This window comes from Rhincodon typus, chromosome 2 (assembly GCF_021869965.1).
Source record: "Rhincodon typus isolate 14 chromosome 2, sRhiTyp1.1, whole genome shotgun sequence".
NCBI classification, from domain to species: domain Eukaryota; kingdom Metazoa; phylum Chordata; class Chondrichthyes; order Orectolobiformes; family Rhincodontidae; genus Rhincodon; species Rhincodon typus.
In genome coordinates this window covers 49305469-49323644 of record NC_063333.1, presented here as the reverse complement: position 1 = coordinate 49323644, position 18176 = coordinate 49305469, and the positions used below count along the sequence as shown (strand labels likewise).

Below are 18176 nucleotides of genomic sequence, written 5' to 3'. Positions count from 1 at the left end.
GTTCTGGAGTCAATATTAAGGATTTCCAGGGCAACTCTCTTCTAAATGTATACCACTGTGCCACCACCTCTGCTGGATCCATCCTGCTGGCAGTACAGGACAGGACATACCCAGGGACGGTGACGATAGTAAGGTGCCTGTAAGGTATGAATCCGTGAGTCTGACACGGCCTCATAATTCAGGAAGCAAGATAGTCATGACTTTTGCAGTTGCTTGCAATGCAGTAGGATAAAGTTGAGTAGAATTGAAAACATGCATTGAAGACTTCGAAAGGGTATATTTGGAGATTCATTAGGTTGTTGCCTGGAATGAGGAAATATAATTAAGGCTTGAAAATGTGGTCTCACATCCTTGAATGGACATTTTAAGAGGCTGTAGCCACAAACCTCCAACCCTCCTTGTCTGTGCAGTGAAGGCCAACATACAATTTCCTTTCCTAATGCTTCTTTTCAGTAACTGATGGACAAGGACACCTTGGTGCCTTTGTACATCAACATTTCCCATTTTATCACTATTCAAGTAATACTCTGATGTGCTGTTTTTCCTAAGAAGTGGATAACTTTACATTTATCCAGGGTTTACTGTAACTGCCAAATATCTGCCTCTTCATTCAACTGGCTTAAATTGCCATGATAGAAATTTTCTTCTTCCTCACCAGTTTCCTGGTTTTGCTTCATCGGTGAAATATTACATTTCATTCCCCCATCCAAATCATTGCTGTATGTTGTGAATAGCTGCAGCCCAAGTGGTACCCCACTAATTACTGCCTTCCAATCCAAAAAAAGAGCTACTTGTTCTTTTTTGGGTAGCATCAGTGGAATGTGACCCCAGGAATATTAATAGACACAAAATGGGCAGGGGTTCATCATTGTAGGGTTGCAGAATACTTGACCCTTGGAAACTCAGACAGTATAGAGAAAACTTCAGCCCCAAGCAACGTGAAGCTTTAGACTAGTGGTGGCGTTTCTTCTAGTTATGTTCTTACATGGAGCCAATGCATATAAAACTTCCAACAAAAAACACTCAAACAGCAATCCACCAGTTGACATGATCAAATGAGGCAGTGATAGAACATTTAATTGTTTTCTGTTTTAAAACTGCATTGCAGACCCTTTTTCTTTCTTTCATTCCTTACTTCTTTGTTTTGAATGTTAATGGAATCACTAAATATATTGAAAATCACATTTTTATGCAATGATGATCAATTTTGCTTCACTGTGTCATGCTGAGTATCTGATTGTTACAAACGGTTGACAGATTGAAAAATGTTGTTCCTTTTACTATTTTTTGGAGTACACTAAAAAATCAGAACACTTTTAATCTTTATTTTAAAATGTTAATGCGCAAGTTTGATATTCCAATAAGTGATGAAATATTACACAATTACATTGTAGTCATCCATCCACTTGCAGAGTTAAAAAGTTAATAAATTACATTTGTAAAACATTTCATTTCTAATTCATTTTTTTCACAATTTCACTTCTTTACATTTATAGCAGTATCAATAATTTATTGCACACCTTCCTTGGCAGTGTTTAATTTTCTCTAGTGGGACCACTTGGTCACACTTTCCATACACATTTGTCACTCTTTCAGAGCATACTCTTCATAAAATTAGGTCTGAACATTTCTGATTACCACAATTTAAAAGAAGACCATTTTACAGATCTTGTATTAATTAACAAATAAAAAGCCATTTAAAACAGTTTAGGTTTTAAATAAGTATTACAAGCTTTATGCAAAAAAGTTTCAGTTCTGACAAAATACTGACATAAATGTCAACTGTTTCTCCCTGCACAGAGGTCTTTTAACCACACTGTTTCTACAGCCTTTCATCCTCTTCTACCTTTATACCTCAATACAGAATGCAAGCAGGAACTCTGGCTTGCCACCAGTTTATTTTCATTTGATTACAAGGCATGAACATCACTGTCAAGGCCAGCACCTATTGCCCATTCCTAATTATCCCTGAGGAAACAGTGTTGGCCACCTTATTAAACCACTGCAGTCCATGTGGTGTAGATACACCAACAGTGCTGGTGGGAAGGAAGCTTCAGGACTGTGATCAAGCAAGAATGAAGGAACAGCAATACTGTTTCAAGTCAAAGTGATCAGAAGGGGCACTTGGGGAATTTGCAGGTTAGTGTTCCCATTCATTCATTGCTGTGTCCTTCTAGGTGGTAGAGGTTTACAAAGTGCTATTGAAGGAACTTTGGGGAACTGCAGTGCAATTTCTAGGTGGTACACAATGCTGCCACAGTATGTCAGTGTTGAAGGGAGAGACATTTAAGGTGGTGGATAGAGTGCCAATCAAACAGGCCGCTTTGCATGGAATAGTGTTAAATCTCTTAAGTGTTACTGAAGCTACTTCATCCAAGCAAGTGCAGAGCATTCCATTCACATTCCTGATTTTTCCCTTGTGGATGGTACAGGCTTTGTAGAGTCTGGAAGGGAGTTTCTCTGACCTCAGCGCACTGTTGGCACTAAATATCGGTCTCAGAGCCCTTGATTCAGTGAGGTAGTTAAATAGTGATCTCTGCTGAAACTGGATGTATACACATATTGTGTACAGATGACATTAGGTTCAACAACAATGCTCTATTATCATATTCATTGATATTCAGCTTGATTAATGGCCATGTGGGAAAGATATCAATCGGTCTCTTGGCTTCATCAATTTTTAATCCAGAAAATGCAACAGTGAACTCTCTGCAGGAGCGATAGGCAAAATTAAGTTTTCTTTTAAAAGAAGCAGTGTAACTTTTTTTTTCTCCTTTGCCATTAGTACAATTTTTTTTTCTATCTCCAATCACACAATTACTTTCCTGAGTGAGATTTGGTGGCCTGGTCAGCCTGGTTGTATTTTAAGTATTGTTCTTGATAACTCATTTTCCACCTGCCTCCTTTAAAGCAAAGACTGGTCTGCTCCCCAGTGCAGTCCTGAGACAAATGTAGAAAAGCTGCTGCAATCTGCATCTTTTCATATCGTGGTGCACGAAGTCACCAACAATGTAGTGTATTTGTTTTCAAGAAAATGAGGCCTGATCTGCCTCAAATAATTTAGTTTGAATGCATAGAACAATACATTGGTCTCAGTGCTAAGAGGTTTATACTAAATCAAAATGAAAGGATTTCATAAAGTAGTAATTTAATGAGGGTTTCCTCAATATCTCAACTGGCCTGTACAAAGCACCAGGGGAGATTATGCAGCCAGAAGTCACCAATTGCAATTTTCAAACAAGTAAATATATCAATCACAATTTCCATCTGTCCAGCAATTAAAAATCTGTCTCCAAGCTACTCAACTTCCTCACAATAATTAGCATATCTCACCCCCCTCTTCCTGAAATGGGTGTGTACAATCAGTTCAACAAAACCTTTTTACTGTCCCCTTTAAATACTGACAGGTTTGCTGTGTCTTTTTACCCTGCCACCAGAGTGGATAAGCTCTTTGTCTGTTGTTATGTACAGCGGAACCTGAGCTGCACAAAGTCTAGCAAATTCCACAGGACCAGCAGATTGTTGCAGAGATGCCTTAACTCAAAGCTGCTAATGTATTATAGTTAGACGTCCCTATGTAAACAAGATACCTGTTGTTATAGTGTGAAGTGCCAGTACAAATATCCTAAATCAGTGCGTAAAACTGAGAGACAATGGAGGGCTGATTTTATCTTTGAACCAGTTTTGGATAGATAGTAGTGGTGAGAGTTGATGAGGGAACAAATTGACAAGGGAGGCCCATGCTATCCTAGTGATGCACAGAGTAGCGCCCCTGCAGGAGAAGTTTTTAGTAAAGTATGTCTTTGTCATCTAAACCTGCAGTTTATTCTCTCTTACTCTCCTGCTCAGGGAACAAGGTAAAATTACAGTCAGCTCCCAAAGATACCCTCAGAACCAAATATACATTTTAAAAGACAAAAATAGAAATTGCTGGAAAAGCTCAGCAGGGCAGGATCTGTGGAGAGAAATCAGAGTTTTGAGTTGAATGACGCTTTGAAGCAATTTCTATTTTTGATTTACAGCATCTGCAGTTCTTTCAGTTTTTACATTTCAAAAGGGCAGTGTTTGCTGACACCAAAACTCCAGGGCCTGCATTTTCACTTGAAAACATGTGTGCGCACAGTTCCAGACCCTCTATGTCATTGTGTCATGTGTAAGGTGTACACTGCAAATGTGCACAGAACAGGTGCAACATTGAAACGGGGTTCAGTGGCAGAAATTACCTCCATGGTGGTGGGGCTGGGGAGGGGTGGGCATTTTTTAAAAAGAAGGTCTCATCAGTTTGAGCAGGTCTCCCTATCACCTGCTCAAAATAAGAGGATACATTTGGAAGTCGGTACGTGGCAGATCCAGGTTGGTAAGTTACCTGGGCAAATTTATCTGTCTAACTGCCTGACTTCTGTTGGGTGACTTGTGTTATTATAACTTTAAGAGTCCAGAACCTTTATAAGTAAACCGGTGTTACTCAACTACCAATTCAAATGCAGTGACCTGACCATGACTTGAAGGTAAGAGTGAGTTAGTTTCACAGGAAACCTGGAAGATGGGTTTTCTGCAGACCACATTTTTGTCTTGGTTTTCCAGCTGGAGCCAGTCATGTGAAGAGGTAGTCAGACAGGCTAGCTGGACAGAAAGGCCTGTGGCACTGGACTGTAGCCTCAGAGCAGAGGGAAGGGAGGTGCTGAGTCAGGGGATGTGGATCAGATGGACAGTGATATACAGGGTGTGACTGGGGGGAAGGATTACCGAAAACCCAAAATAGAAATCTGTGGCTGATGGACATCATGTTCTTTGATCACGTAAGGGATACGAGGGATATGGTGGGGAGAATGGCCACTTACTTAACCGGATCCATCACTCCTTGCCTTTCTTTAACAACTGGGCTTCCCAGGAAAGCTGATCAGCCTTTGAGAAATTTAAAGTAAAAACTAAATCTTAGGTATGCAGTGGAATGGTCAACTCATGCCTATGAGCAGACTAGTCTTCCTGTCTCTGATAAATCCAGAAATGGGAATGTTGGAGTCATCTTTCAGATGTTCAAGATTTAACATCCACCACACCAATCTCTAAGTCAGCTTCATCCTTTATTGTTGGGAGGGACCAGGATGGGATATTTAAAATTCTCACCTGTATCAGTAATGAGATCCAATTTATTTACAAATCATTTTTACTTCACATGTGAATGGAGAATAAAGCAGAGTACCTTTTTTGTTTGATGCATGACATATATAAAAACCCATCATCATTCAGTTGAGATCTCAGAACTTTTATTTCAAGCCTGTCACTAGTTTTGAGTTTTGAATTCAAGTTCATGAGAAATGTATACAAATAGAGTTTCTGCTTATCCAGTGTGGATTGCTCACTGAGTGCCTTGCAGAGAGCAAAATATGTCAGAAATCTGAAAATTAAAAGTAAAGAATAAAGGTTGGAAAATAGTCAGAACAGACAACATCTGAGAGCAAACAGAAGTAATGTTTCAGGTCCAAAATTTCTTCCTCAGGACTAGAATATATTTCAGATGAACAGATTATTTTTAAAATTAGAACGGTAAATACACAGAAGAAAATAGATAGAATGACATATAAAGTACATAGGTGGAGAATAGAAGATGAACAAATTTAAAATGCGATTGTGAAGTGAATCTCAACCAGTCCGTGATGAAATACAAGAGAAGGAGACAGTGAAGAAAGGGAAGAAGGTAAATGAGAGAAACCAAAAGTATAGCAAAAAGAATTTAACTGTAGATTGGCAGAGTCAAGGTTTAGAGATTTCCCAAAGCATGTGGGATGTGCTGGAATTTAATCAGCTAGAGGTTTCACCCTACTATCATACACCACCTGCAAGCTTCCCATTGCTTGTCTGGCCACAGTTGTAATTAGGACACTAGCTTGCATTAATTAAAAAAGAACACAGCATGGTGGATTAGCAGGTCAGCCTACGAACAATACAAAATACCATGTGGCAATAGTCTCAGAAATGCCACGTGGAAGAAATGGAAAACTTGCACTGACATAACATTGTTCATGACTTAGAATGTCCCGAAGTGTTTTAAAGCCAATTACGTTTTTGAACTATAATTGCATATGTAAACATTCTCCCAATACTACACTGAAGTGTCACCTTAGATTGTGTGCCCAAGTCTCTAGACTGGGGCTTGAACTCAAACTTCGGGTTCATGGCCAAAGTCCTACCATTAAGAATAGACACTCCATTGTCACTTAACAACATAAGATATCACTAAATTGTTTTGATCTAAGAAAGTCTATTTGATTTTTAAATGGCGTTTTGTTCACTTCTCTGCCAAAACCTAGAAGAAGCAAGGTGTGCAATTAATTATAGTAAACATCACATGCTTATAACAGACAACAATGTCTTAAAATAATGGATTTTCAGAAAATCATATTAATAATAAAATTAACCTTTTAGTAAGAATTTTATAATAATTGGGCACTCTTCTGTAATAAAGCGAAACAATTAGTGACAACAGACTTTCATGAGCATCTTGATCCAACATTTAAGAACTAAATTAATTGATGCACAAACGCTTACCCGAATATCATGCCAATGTGCATGCAATCCAGCTGCTATTGTATTTCCATCATGAACAGGCACTCATTAAGCCTCTTGCCCACTAAGGCATTAACTGTAAATTTACTTCAGTTAATCACAACATTGCAAACATTAACTGACGATACAATGGAACCTCCATTGAAGGTCAGGCTCACTTACTGATATGACCGATTGGTGTCACACAGTATACTTCATAGTTAGTTGCGCACGATCTCTTCTAGTTGGTGATCCACACTTGATTATTTCATACTATCCCCATGCAAGAGGAACACTAAGTAATTCAGTATTCTACATGTGTTCTGGGTGACTCTGCAGACAGGCTATCAAGTCTTTCACTGGCTTGCCTTCATAGCAAATCTGGTACACTGCAGTGAACAAAGGAAACCTACAAAACAAATATGAAAATGTATGGGTTTGTGCCAGGTCGAGAGAGTTGGGAGCAGCAGAAATGGTGCTTTAGTAGGAACACACGTAACAAAATACATAAATGTAACATGAATAAGCTCTACATGTGCCAAGATAATAGAACTGGGAGATACTGGGAGATGGTGGTAGAGTGATAATATACTAAACTACAATAAAGATCGCTAGGCCAATATTCTGGGAACATGGGTTCAAATCCCACATTGGCAATTGGTGAAAACTTAATTCAATAAAATCTGCAATAAATAGTGGTCTAATCATGACCATGTAACCCACTGTCAATTGTTATCAAAGAAAATCTGGTCATTAATATCTTCACTAGTGAGGGAAATCTTCCTTCCTGTCCTGGTGTGGCCTACATGTGACTCCAGGCCCATAGCAATGTGATTGACTTATATTAGGCAATTAGGGATGGGCAATATATACTGGCCCAGCCAGTGTCACCCACACCCTGTGAACCAATATCTTTAAAAAAGTATAGCGTTATTTCTTAGAGATAGTAAGAACTGCTGATGCTGGAGTCACAGATAACACATCAAGGGTTACAGGGAGAAGGCAGAATAACAGGGTTGAGAAACATATCATCAATGATCAAATGGCAGAGCAGACTCAATAGGCTGAATTTCCTAATTTTGCTTCTATATCTTATGATCTTACAATATATTTGAGGCTTAACTTGGTTTTGGAGAGTATTATAACAAAACAGTAGTATTTGACTGCTGTTTACAATAATCCTATTAGTAGAAAAAAGATGTAACTCAATCCTTGTATTGAGAGATTATTTACTGGTGCAGGAGATGTTCTATTGCTGAATACAATGTTGGAAACATTCAAGTCAGGAAGCAGCTTTGGAATTTAGAAATTGCTGAATGATCAACCTGAATTTAGCTCGTTTTCAATCATCCTGGTAGTTACATAATGCACTAACCTGGAGCTGTTGAGCAATCACAGCAATTCAATGAATTAATTTACAACAGATTCAGACTTGAACAGAGGAAAACCTACAAGACCATAAGAGCAGAAGTAGGCCATTCAACCCATCGAGTCTACTCCACCATTCAATGAGATCATGGCTGATCTGATGATCTTCAAATCAATTTTCCTTCTTTTTTCCCCACAACCCTTGATTGCTTTACTTAATCCCACAGTTGCAGGGAATTTTAAACCAAAATTAAAAGAAGTGGCTGTGTGAGGGACTTGTATTGGCTTGGGGTTTGAAGTGTGAAATATATGCTTCCTAACCCAAACCCGCATTGGAATTTAAATGAGATAATGATGCTGCATGTCAGATTTGTCATTCTACTTGACAATTTTAACTCTAATTGGCCAGGATTGCCACATACTGGGAAGGCACTTGCTACTTAACTTCACCAATTCTGCATCAAGGTGCATGGCCGTCCAGGGTCAGGTGTCCCAAGACTTTCCTTCCCTCTCCATCTCCTTGACCAATGGCTGGAAATTTCATTACACACTTCCCTGGTTGAAATTTGCCATCTCAGTAACTACACATAGCACACAGTGACTGTATGCTAAGCTGTTGTGAGATTTCCAAGTTCAATTGCACCATGATGTCTAGAGTGTTCAAGTCCATATTAATGGCAACGTTCTCCTCTTGCACCACCGATCTGGGCCAATGGTAAGGTTGGGATGGTATCAGTTAGACCCTTTCATCTGCACTGCTACCTTCCAAAGGATCTAGTCTCCATGGGAGAATACACACTTTAGGGTCTAGGTCAGTCATGGTTCCAGGAATCGTATGATCGACACTTGTTTAACTTCTGCCTCCCGGCAGGTTTGCCCTATGCCATTTTCCAGGTCAGGGGATTCTGCATAATTATCTGATTTCATTTTAATGAGCAATCAGAAACTGACACTTCAGGTTCCACAATCCCGTTGAGCGAGTCACTTGCCTCCATCAAACTCCTGGCCTCAAGCAAACCACCCTCCAAACTATTTCTAAGGCTGATCCCAGCTGTTGGTTCAACAACACAGGAGTGGCCATCTGCATCCAGGTACTCGTGACTCTATGGGGTGCATGGTCTCACACATCCTGCATCGTATTTACACCCCTGACATTTCAATTTTGGAAGAATAACCTTGCGTTGATTGGAAGGTCACTTCTGTCAACCTGGTGTGACACTCAGCTATCACTCATTGACCTGGCTGTCCCTATCAGAAGAAAATGGTCCACAGGAATGTCTGGGTCTCATCCAAAAAGAGATAGTGTGGAGAATAGTCAAAACGGAGGTGAGGAATACTTCCAAAGATTTTATTTTAAGATATATTGTAGTGATTGAAACCATGGCGATGTGGATCTCATTGACTGAGATCCTTGATTGGGGTTGTTAACCTGGGCCAATCAGGGATCCCCGGCTGACAGATATAAACAGGGGATTCAGAAGGTCTCCTCAGTCCAGGGACTGGCTTTGAGCTGGCTGGTCAGAACCCAAGTACGGTACACATGTAAATAAAGGGTGACTTGGTGACAGGACACTAGCTTCTGTGCCAGTATTTCATATATAAATATGGATATCAAGCAGAAGACGTTCAATGTGGGGAGATGGGGGATCTGTGATGCATGGAGACAGTAGGATAGGAGACCAAAGTCCTTTTTTTATACATTTCTGAAAGCACATAAAAAAGAGATAATTAAGTGGAACCACGTATGCAGCTAATTTCAAGGGTAGAAGCATAAAGGCGAATGACCACCCAGTGATGGGAGATGTTAAGAACAATTAGCAGGTCAATTTTGAAGGATCTATGCAAGAACCTAAATTAGGAGACTCCTAACAGTGGGTGAGGTCATGAAGTGATTTGAAAGCCATCAATTTATTGCACCGTAGAAAGCCAAGAAATGATAGTGCGCAGAGCTTTAACTAAATGAGGAGCAAAGCGGTGCAGCATTAAGACACAATGGAAAACTGGAAACTCATTCAAGAATTGACAGTCAAGTTGACAAATTAAATGGATTAAAGGTTTAATAGTGGAAAGGTAAAGTGAAAAGAGACAGTCTTAATAATGGAGCAGGCACAGGAAGGAAGTTGAGAATAGTTTCAAGCAGCATACTAAAGTTTACACCCCCTGACTCAAAAAGGGCAGGAAAACAATTGGTTGTAATTCAGATTATGAAAATACTTTTTCTGTGCCACTCAAAATTGATCCATTTCATAGAACGTATAAGGAGAGGTACATAAAACAAAGGGTACAATTCTAAAAGGGGTGCTGCAGAGCAACTCTGGAACTATATGAACAGAAATCATTGAACATGGCATTGAATAAAGCATTAACGTTTTTTTAAATAAAGACACTGCATACAAAAACAAGGATACTATTAAAAACCTTTATAAAACACTCCTCTAGTCTCAAGTGGATTATTGTGTCAAATTCTGGGCATTACATTTTAGGAAGGGTGTGAAGGTGTTAAAAAAGGGTGCAGAAAGTTTCATGAGATTGGTTCCATCGTGGCGAAACTATAGCTACATGAAGAGACTGGGCGGTCCTCCTTGCAAGCAAGATTGATAGGAAATTTAACATAGGCATGCAAATCCTTTCGAGAGAAAGAAAATGTGGCACAGTAACCGTGCTTCAGAGAACATCAAACCAATCAATCACAATATGTTGAATACTAGCCAGTAATAGCAAATGTGGCTAAAAGTAGGTGGAAGTGAGGCAGAAAAAATAAGAGGCACAAGGTTAATACTCAAATAAGGAACAAGCAAACTCAACTTACTTATCTACCATTCCCTTCTGTTTGAGAATCTGATGCACTTCCACTGAAGTCTGAGGACCTTGGAGTTTCTGGCCATTCAACATCTCCTGTTCCAACTGTTCAATAGTCTGCAGAACAAATAAATCCACATACTGCTGTAATTTCATTCCTCAGACAACATATTATTGATGTTGACTAATGTATATTTACCCACACACCACTTTTTCATTAAATGATATGCTTGATATACTGTACTATTATTAAAAATATGGTTGCCAAATTTGCTGATGACACAAAGATGTCTATAAAAATAAATAGTAAAGAGGACATAAGGAGACTACGAAAAGATAAAGATAGATTAAGTGAGTGGGCAAAGATGTGGCAAATGAGGAATAATGTGGAAAAATGCTTAATTGTCCTTTTTGGCATGAAGAATGAAAAATAAGCAATATTATCTAAATGGTGAGAGATTGCAGTGCTCGAATGCAGGAGGATCTAGGTGACCTAGTGCATGCATCACAAAAGGTTAGTCTGCAGGCACAGCAAGTAATGAGTAAGATACTAAATGAGTATTTCACATGAGTATGTGGAGAAGGATATGGAAGCTAGGGAACTTGGAGAAATAAATAGTGATTATCTTGAAAAGTGTCCATATTACAGAGGAGGCAGTGCAGGATGTCTTAAAATGCATAAAGGTGGATAAATCCCCGGGACCTGATCAGGTGTATCCCAGAACTTTGTGGGAAGTTAGGGATTGCTGGACCCATTGCTGAGATATTTGTACAATCCATAGCTGCGAGTGAGGTGCCGGAAGACTGGAGGGTGACTAACGTTGTGCCATTATTTATGGAAGGTGATAAGGAAAAGCCAGGGAACTATAGACCAGTGAGCCTGATGTCAGTGTGGGTAAGTTGTTGAAGGGGATTCTGAAGGACAGATTTACATGCATTTGGAAAGACAAGAACTGATCAGGGATAGTCAACATGGCTTCGTGCATGGGAAATTGTGTCTCACTAACCTGATTGAGTTTTTTTGAAGAAGTGACAAAGAAAATTGACAAAGGCAGAGTGGTGGACATTATCTGTATAGACTTCAGTAAGGCGAGGTCCCACATGGTAGACTGTTAACAAGGTTAGATTACATGGAAACCATGGAGAGCCAGCCATTTGGAGACAAAATTAGCTTGAAGGTAGGAGATAGAAGGTGGTGTTGGAGGGTTGCTTTTCAGACTGGAGGCCTGTGACCAGCGGTGTGCTGCAAAGATCGGTGCTGGTTCCATTGCTTTTTGTCATTTATATCAATGATTTGGATATCAATATAGGAGGAATGGTTAGTAAGTTTGGAGATGACACCAAAATTTGTGGTATAGTGGACAGTGAAAAAGGTTATCTCAGAGTACAATGGGACCTTGATCAGATGGGCTGACTGGCTGATCGGGATTAATTTAGATAAACGTGAGGTGTTAAATTTTGGGAAGGCAAATCAGGACAGAACTTATCTGCTTGGTAGCAGGATCTGCAAGTGTTGCCTAACAAAGAGACTTCGGGGTACAGGTTTCTAGTTCATTGCAGGAAGAGTGTCAGCTTGATGGGCTAGTGAAGAAGGTGTTTCTTACACTTGGCTTCATTGATCTTTGCATGGAGTATAGAAGTTGAGATGTCATATTGCGGTGTACAGGACATTGGTTAGGCCACTTTTGTAACAATTCACCTTGAAAGGGTGCACAAGAGATTTACAAGGATGATGCCAGGGTTTGAAGGTTTGAGCTATAGGGAGAGGCTGAATAGGCTGGGGCCACTTAGACTGGAGCATCAGAGGCTCAGGGGTGACTGTATAGAAGTTTACAAAATCATGAGAGGCATGAATAGGGTGAACAGCCAAGTTCTTTTCCACGGGGTAGTGGAATCTAAAACTAGACAGCTTACGTTTAAGGTGAGAGGGGAAAGATTTAAAAGGGACCCAAGGGGCAACTTTTTCAACCAGAAGGTGGTGCGTATATGGAATGTGCTGCCAAAGGAAGTAGTGGAGGCCGGTACAATTACAGCATTTAAAAAGGCATCTGGATGGGTATCTGAATAGGAAAGGCTTAAAGGGGTATGGACTAAATAATGGCAAATGGGAATAGATTAATTTAGGATATCTGGTCAGCATGGACAAGTTGGACCAAAGGGTCTGTTTCTGTGCTGTACAACTCTATGACCCTAAGTAATTAGCAAAGTTAATTGAATATTTTTGTTTATCAAGGGTAATCGGTTGCAAAAGAAAGAATGTCATGCTTCGGTTATACAGGGCACTGATGAGATTGCACCTGGAGAATTCTGCACAGTACTGGTCATCTTATTTAAAAAAGGATGTAAATACATTGAAGAGATAAGACAGTATGGAGCTGGAGGAGGAAAACAGGCCAGGCAGCATCAGAGGAGCAGGAAAGTTGATGTTTCGGGTCGGGACTCTTCTTCAGAAAGGCGCCCATTTCTGAAGAAGGGACCCGACCCGAAATGTCAACTTTCCTGCTCTTCTGATGCTGCCTGGCCTGCTGTGTTCCTCCAGCTCCACACTGTGTTATCTCCGACTCCAGCATCATCTGCGGTTCTTACTATCTCTACTGTCATTGATGTCTTGTTTAGTTAGCTATTCTTTACATTTCCCTAAATAGTTGAATACTGACAGGCTACTTGACTGTGGGAATTAATTCTATGGGCAAGCCCAAATCTACTTACATTCAAACACTTCCCAGGGGTCAGTGTATAACAATTAGAAGGACACCTTCCTAAATGTAATATCCCTCCTTAGCCTTAGAGCAAATACCACATCACTGCTACTGCAGTGGGCAGCAGTTAACTAAACTTCTGCTGTACTTAATTCAGTGCCATGCAGCTTTTCATTACCTTGAATCTATGTGTGTTTCTTTTCAAAGTGTTTTAATAGAATACACAATTAACAAATGTTTCATTTACCTTTCCAGTTTTTACAAAAGCTTCTGCAATCTTCCGATTTCGTCCACCGTAACAAGTTGTAATAACGTCTGCAACACCACAACTTTCCAAGAATGTTGTCTCAGACACTGTTCCTTTGCAAAAGAGTTTGGCAAACGCAATCATCTCCATTAAGCCCAGGCGAATCACTGCAGCTTTAGTGTTATCTCCACAGCAAAGACCATCACAGAAACCAGCACCAACAGCAACAATGTTCTGTCAAAGAGTGTCAGTATTTTATGATAATGCACCTTCCATATTCAAGATAACAGTCATGTTCTAAGAGTTGATTTATTTCTAAATTATATTCTAATACTCTAAAAAATTTAACATCGTTTTTAAGGTTACGCACTATGGCATGGCAAGTGGTTTCACAACCAATACTGATTCCTCCAAAAAAAAAACAATCACAACTCCAAAAACCTGTTCTCACCAGGGGTCAACTGGACAAGATTGCAAGAATAGGGAAAGACAAACCAATGTAGAGTTTAAACTTGAAGGTGAGAATTTTACATGACGTGGTGAGCCTACGAGCACCAAAGGCATGGAAGGTGGATTAACACAACTGGAGGTAGATCAATTGAAAATGTGACACCTAATGGAGATTTGAGATTGCTGTACAAGTTGGCTAAAAACATAAAAACTGTGATTGATAATCAGTTCCATGGCCGAGATCATGTTTATTAGCAAGAGGCATTTTTTTTCCTTTATTCTTTTATGGGGAGTGGACATCACTAGAAAATCTGGCATGTATTGCCAATCCTTAATTGAGTGGTTTGCTCATCATTTCAGAGGTCAGTTAAGAGTCAATCACAAACAATACAGTGTGGAGCTGGAGGAACTCAGCAGACCAGGCAGCATCAGAGGAGCAAGAAAGTTTTCGTTTTTGGTTGGGACCCTTCTTCAGAAATGGGGAGGTGGAAAGGAGCTGGGAAATAAATAGAGAGAGGAGGGATGGGGCTGGGGAAGGTAGGTGGGATGGTGATAGGTGAGTGCAGGTAGGGAGTGGTGTGGATTGGTCAGTAGGATGCGTGGGGCAGATAGGTGGGACAGAAGATGGACAGGTTGTGTCAGGTCAAGGAGGTGGGGATAAGAGGGAAGGTTGAACATGGGAGGAGGCCAGGGTTGGGGAGATTTTGAATCTGTTGAATTCCATGTTTAGGCCATCGGGCTATAGGCTCCTGAGGAGGAATATGAGGTGTTGCTCCTCCAGTTTGTGGGTGGTGTCGTCGTAACATTGGAGGAGGCCCAGGATGGACATGTCACCCAGGGAGTGGGAGTGGGAGGGGGAGGGGGAGTTAAAATGGTTGGCAACTGGAAGGTTTTGTGGTTTGTTGCATATAGAGCGCAGATGCTCTATGAAACGGTCTCCGAGTCTCTGCTTGGTCTCACCAATATACAAGAGGCTACATCAGGAGCAGTGGATACAGTAGACCAAGTTGATGGATGTGCAGGTGAACCCCTGTCTGATACGAAAGGTTTATTTTGGGCCTTGAATGGAAGTGAGGGAGAGGTGTGGGGCAGGTGTAGCACTTACTGCGATTGCAGGGAAAGGTGCTGGGTATGAGCAGATGAGGGAGTCGCGGAGAGAGCGGTCCCTATGAAAGGCAGATAGGGATGGGGAGGCAAGTATCTCTTTGGTTGTGGGGTCGAATTGTTGGTGGCAGAAGTGGCGGAGAATGATACATTGGTGGGGTGATATGAGAGGATAAAGAGGATTCTGTCTTTATTTTTGTTGGGTGGGAAGAGGGTTTTAGGGCAGAAGTGCAGGAAATGCAAGGGATGTGGTAGAGGGCATTTTTGATCACCAGTGGTGGGGATGTTGCAGTCCTTGAAATAGGAGGACATCTGGGATGTTTGGGAGTGGAACACTCCATCTTGGGAACAGATGCGGAGGAATTGGGAGTAGGGAATCGCATTCTTGCAGAAGGGTGGGTGAGTGGAGGTGTGGTCCAGGTAGTTGTGGGAATAGGTGGGCTTGAAATAGATGTCAGTTTTGAGGTAGTCACCAGAGATGAAGATGGAAAGGTTCAGGAAGGAGAGAGAGGTATCGGAGATGGTTCAGGTGAATTTGAGGTTGGGGTGAAAGGTGTTAATAAAGTTGATGAACTGTTCAAGCTCCTTGTGGGAGCACGAGACAGTGCCGATACAGTCATCAATGTAGCAGAGGAAGAGGTGGGTGATAGTGCCAGTGTAGCTGCAGAAAAGGGACTGTTGATCACATTGCTGTGGGTCTGGAGTGACATGTCAGCCAAATCGGGTAAGGACATTAGTGAACCAGCTAGGCTTCTAAAACAATTGATGATATAGTAGTGTCACAGTCACTGTTACTCAGACTACTTTTGTACTCCAAATTTATTAATTGAATTTAATTGCCATCAGTTGCTTTGATGAAATACATTGATCACGCTGTGACATTTCCACTAGGTCACTTTTTCCACGTTCTATGACCTTGAAATCAGGGTTGGACTGAATTGGGAGACAAAAGCAGCTGTACAGCTTGTAGCTCAAAACACACAGGAGTGGCAGATGAATACACCCTTGAAAACTCCAAAATAGCCCATGAAAAGTCAAAGATGAGAGTGGAAAATTCAAAATACTGAGAGAAAAGTTTCCCCTGCACACATATGCCCTGCTAAAGCACATTTTATAAACATGTGTTCACATTAATACAGTATGTCAGTTAGGGAGATAACTGAATAGTGTTTTAATATTTTGTTTTAACACAGTGTGTGCACATGCACCAAGCACTGTGCTGTAACTCCATGTGCTCAGTATAACATGCAGCTCAAACGACATCATGCTGCTTTTCATCATCTCTGCTATCCCAGAATCCCCTAGCCAGCTGGTCCTTGCATTCCCCATCACTGACAGCCCCTCACAACTTTGCCCACGTGGTACCCTTCTCGTTCCCTCCGGCTTGCTGAGTCCTCATTCACAGCAAGGACTCAGGAGAAGGGTAGCAAAGCGGTGAGCATAGAGCAATAGAGGTGGTCAGTCAGGGAGAGGTGGTTAATGAGGAGGGATCAAAATGACTGCTGAACAGGTTGGGGCCAGGAGGGCCAGCAGGAAGGCCAGCCTGAGGGAGCCAGGTACAAGTAGAATATCTGTAAGGAATGAATATTACAGTTACACTGACGTCTCCTTTATTGATTATTGGGACGCGGACATTACTGGCTAAGACAGTATTTATTGCCCATTTCTAATTGCCCCAGAGAAAGTAGTGGTGAGTTGCTTTCTAGAACTACTACAGTCCTTAGGGGCACAGAGACACCCACAGTGCTGTTGGAGATTTCCAGGATTTTGAGTCAGTGACAGTGAGGGCACAGCAAGAAGTTCCAAGTCAGGATGTTGTGTAACTTGGTATTTGCTACCTTTGTTTTCAGTGCAATAGAGTTTTGAGAGTTCAAACAGTATCGTCAAGAGTCTTGGTGAATTACAACAGTGCGTCTTACAGATGGTGCACACTGTCATTGTGCGTTGGTGGTGAAGAGAGTAAATGCTGAAGCTAGTGCATGGACTGCCAGTCTTCTGGGCTGCCTTGTCCTAAATGTTGCTGAGTTTCTTGAATGCTGTTACAGCTGGATAGTATTCTATCACAGTCCTGATAATGTGCTTTGCATATGGTGATCAGGCATCAGAGAGGCAGGAGGAGTTATTCGCCATAGAATTCCTAGCCTCTACCTGCTCTTGTAGCCACAGTATTTACATGACGAGATAAGTTTGGCTTCAGGTCAAAGGTGACCTCCAGAATGTTTATAGTGGGCAATTCTGCAATGGTAGTGGCCATTGAATGTCATAAACTGATGGTTGTATTCTTGCTTGTTGGATATTTGTGATGCAAATGTTACTTGCCACTCGCCACTCATCAGCACAACTGTGGATGTTGTGCAGGTCTTGCTCCATATGAAGATAGACTGCTTCAGTAGCTGATGAGTCACAACTTGAGTTAAGCATTATATACTAACAACTGCACAATTATATAAGTTCATACCAGTTCTGTCCAGTATCTTACAAACACCTTGTACAACTATTCTGAGAAAATTGAATTTTTCATCTAGAATCTAGGCATGTGGTATTTGTGCCATGTAAAGAAGGAAGTGCTTAGAAAAAGTATCAACGCAAATACAAAAGAACCGTTGCTCACGATGCAATCTCCTCTGCACGAGGATGACTATGTTAAGGAACACTTCCATTCAGTCTACAAGTTCAACCTTGTTCCCATCTGGCTTCTCTGTCCTCAGTACCTTGCAGTGTCCCATTAAGCTTAACATATGCTTGAGCATCAGCACTTTATAGCCTTCCACATCAACATGGAGTTCAACAATTTTATGTCACACCCAATCCCATCTCTCTTTCCTTTCTCTTTGTTGGTTTGCTTGTTTCACTCTTAAGAGTATGGATTTTAAACTAATTGGAGGGAGATGGGGCAGGGGGAGGTTTGGGAAAGGGGAAATGTAGGGTTACAAATTAACAGGATATTAAGCATCCCATGACAA

At 40.9% G+C, this 18176-nt stretch overlaps 1 protein-coding gene across 2 annotated transcripts in view; it reads right to left on the bottom strand.

Moving 5' to 3' along the window:
• Positions 1-1305: 1305 nt before the first annotated feature.
• The window catches only part of LOC109917967 (glycerol-3-phosphate dehydrogenase 1-like protein), a 47046-nt gene continuing 30175 nt past the window's right edge, over positions 1306-18176 (bottom strand). For both annotated transcript variants that reach the window (XM_048612353.1, XM_020517865.2), the window contains exons 6-8: positions 13660-13893; positions 10724-10830; positions 1306-6955 (exon numbers count right to left, since the gene is read on the bottom strand). In XM_048612353.1, the coding sequence (XP_048468310.1) occupies positions 6859-6955; positions 10724-10830; positions 13660-13893 (438 nt within the window). In that variant the 3' untranslated portion in view covers positions 1306-6858. The remainder of the gene's footprint in view (positions 6956-10723; positions 10831-13659; positions 13894-18176) is intronic.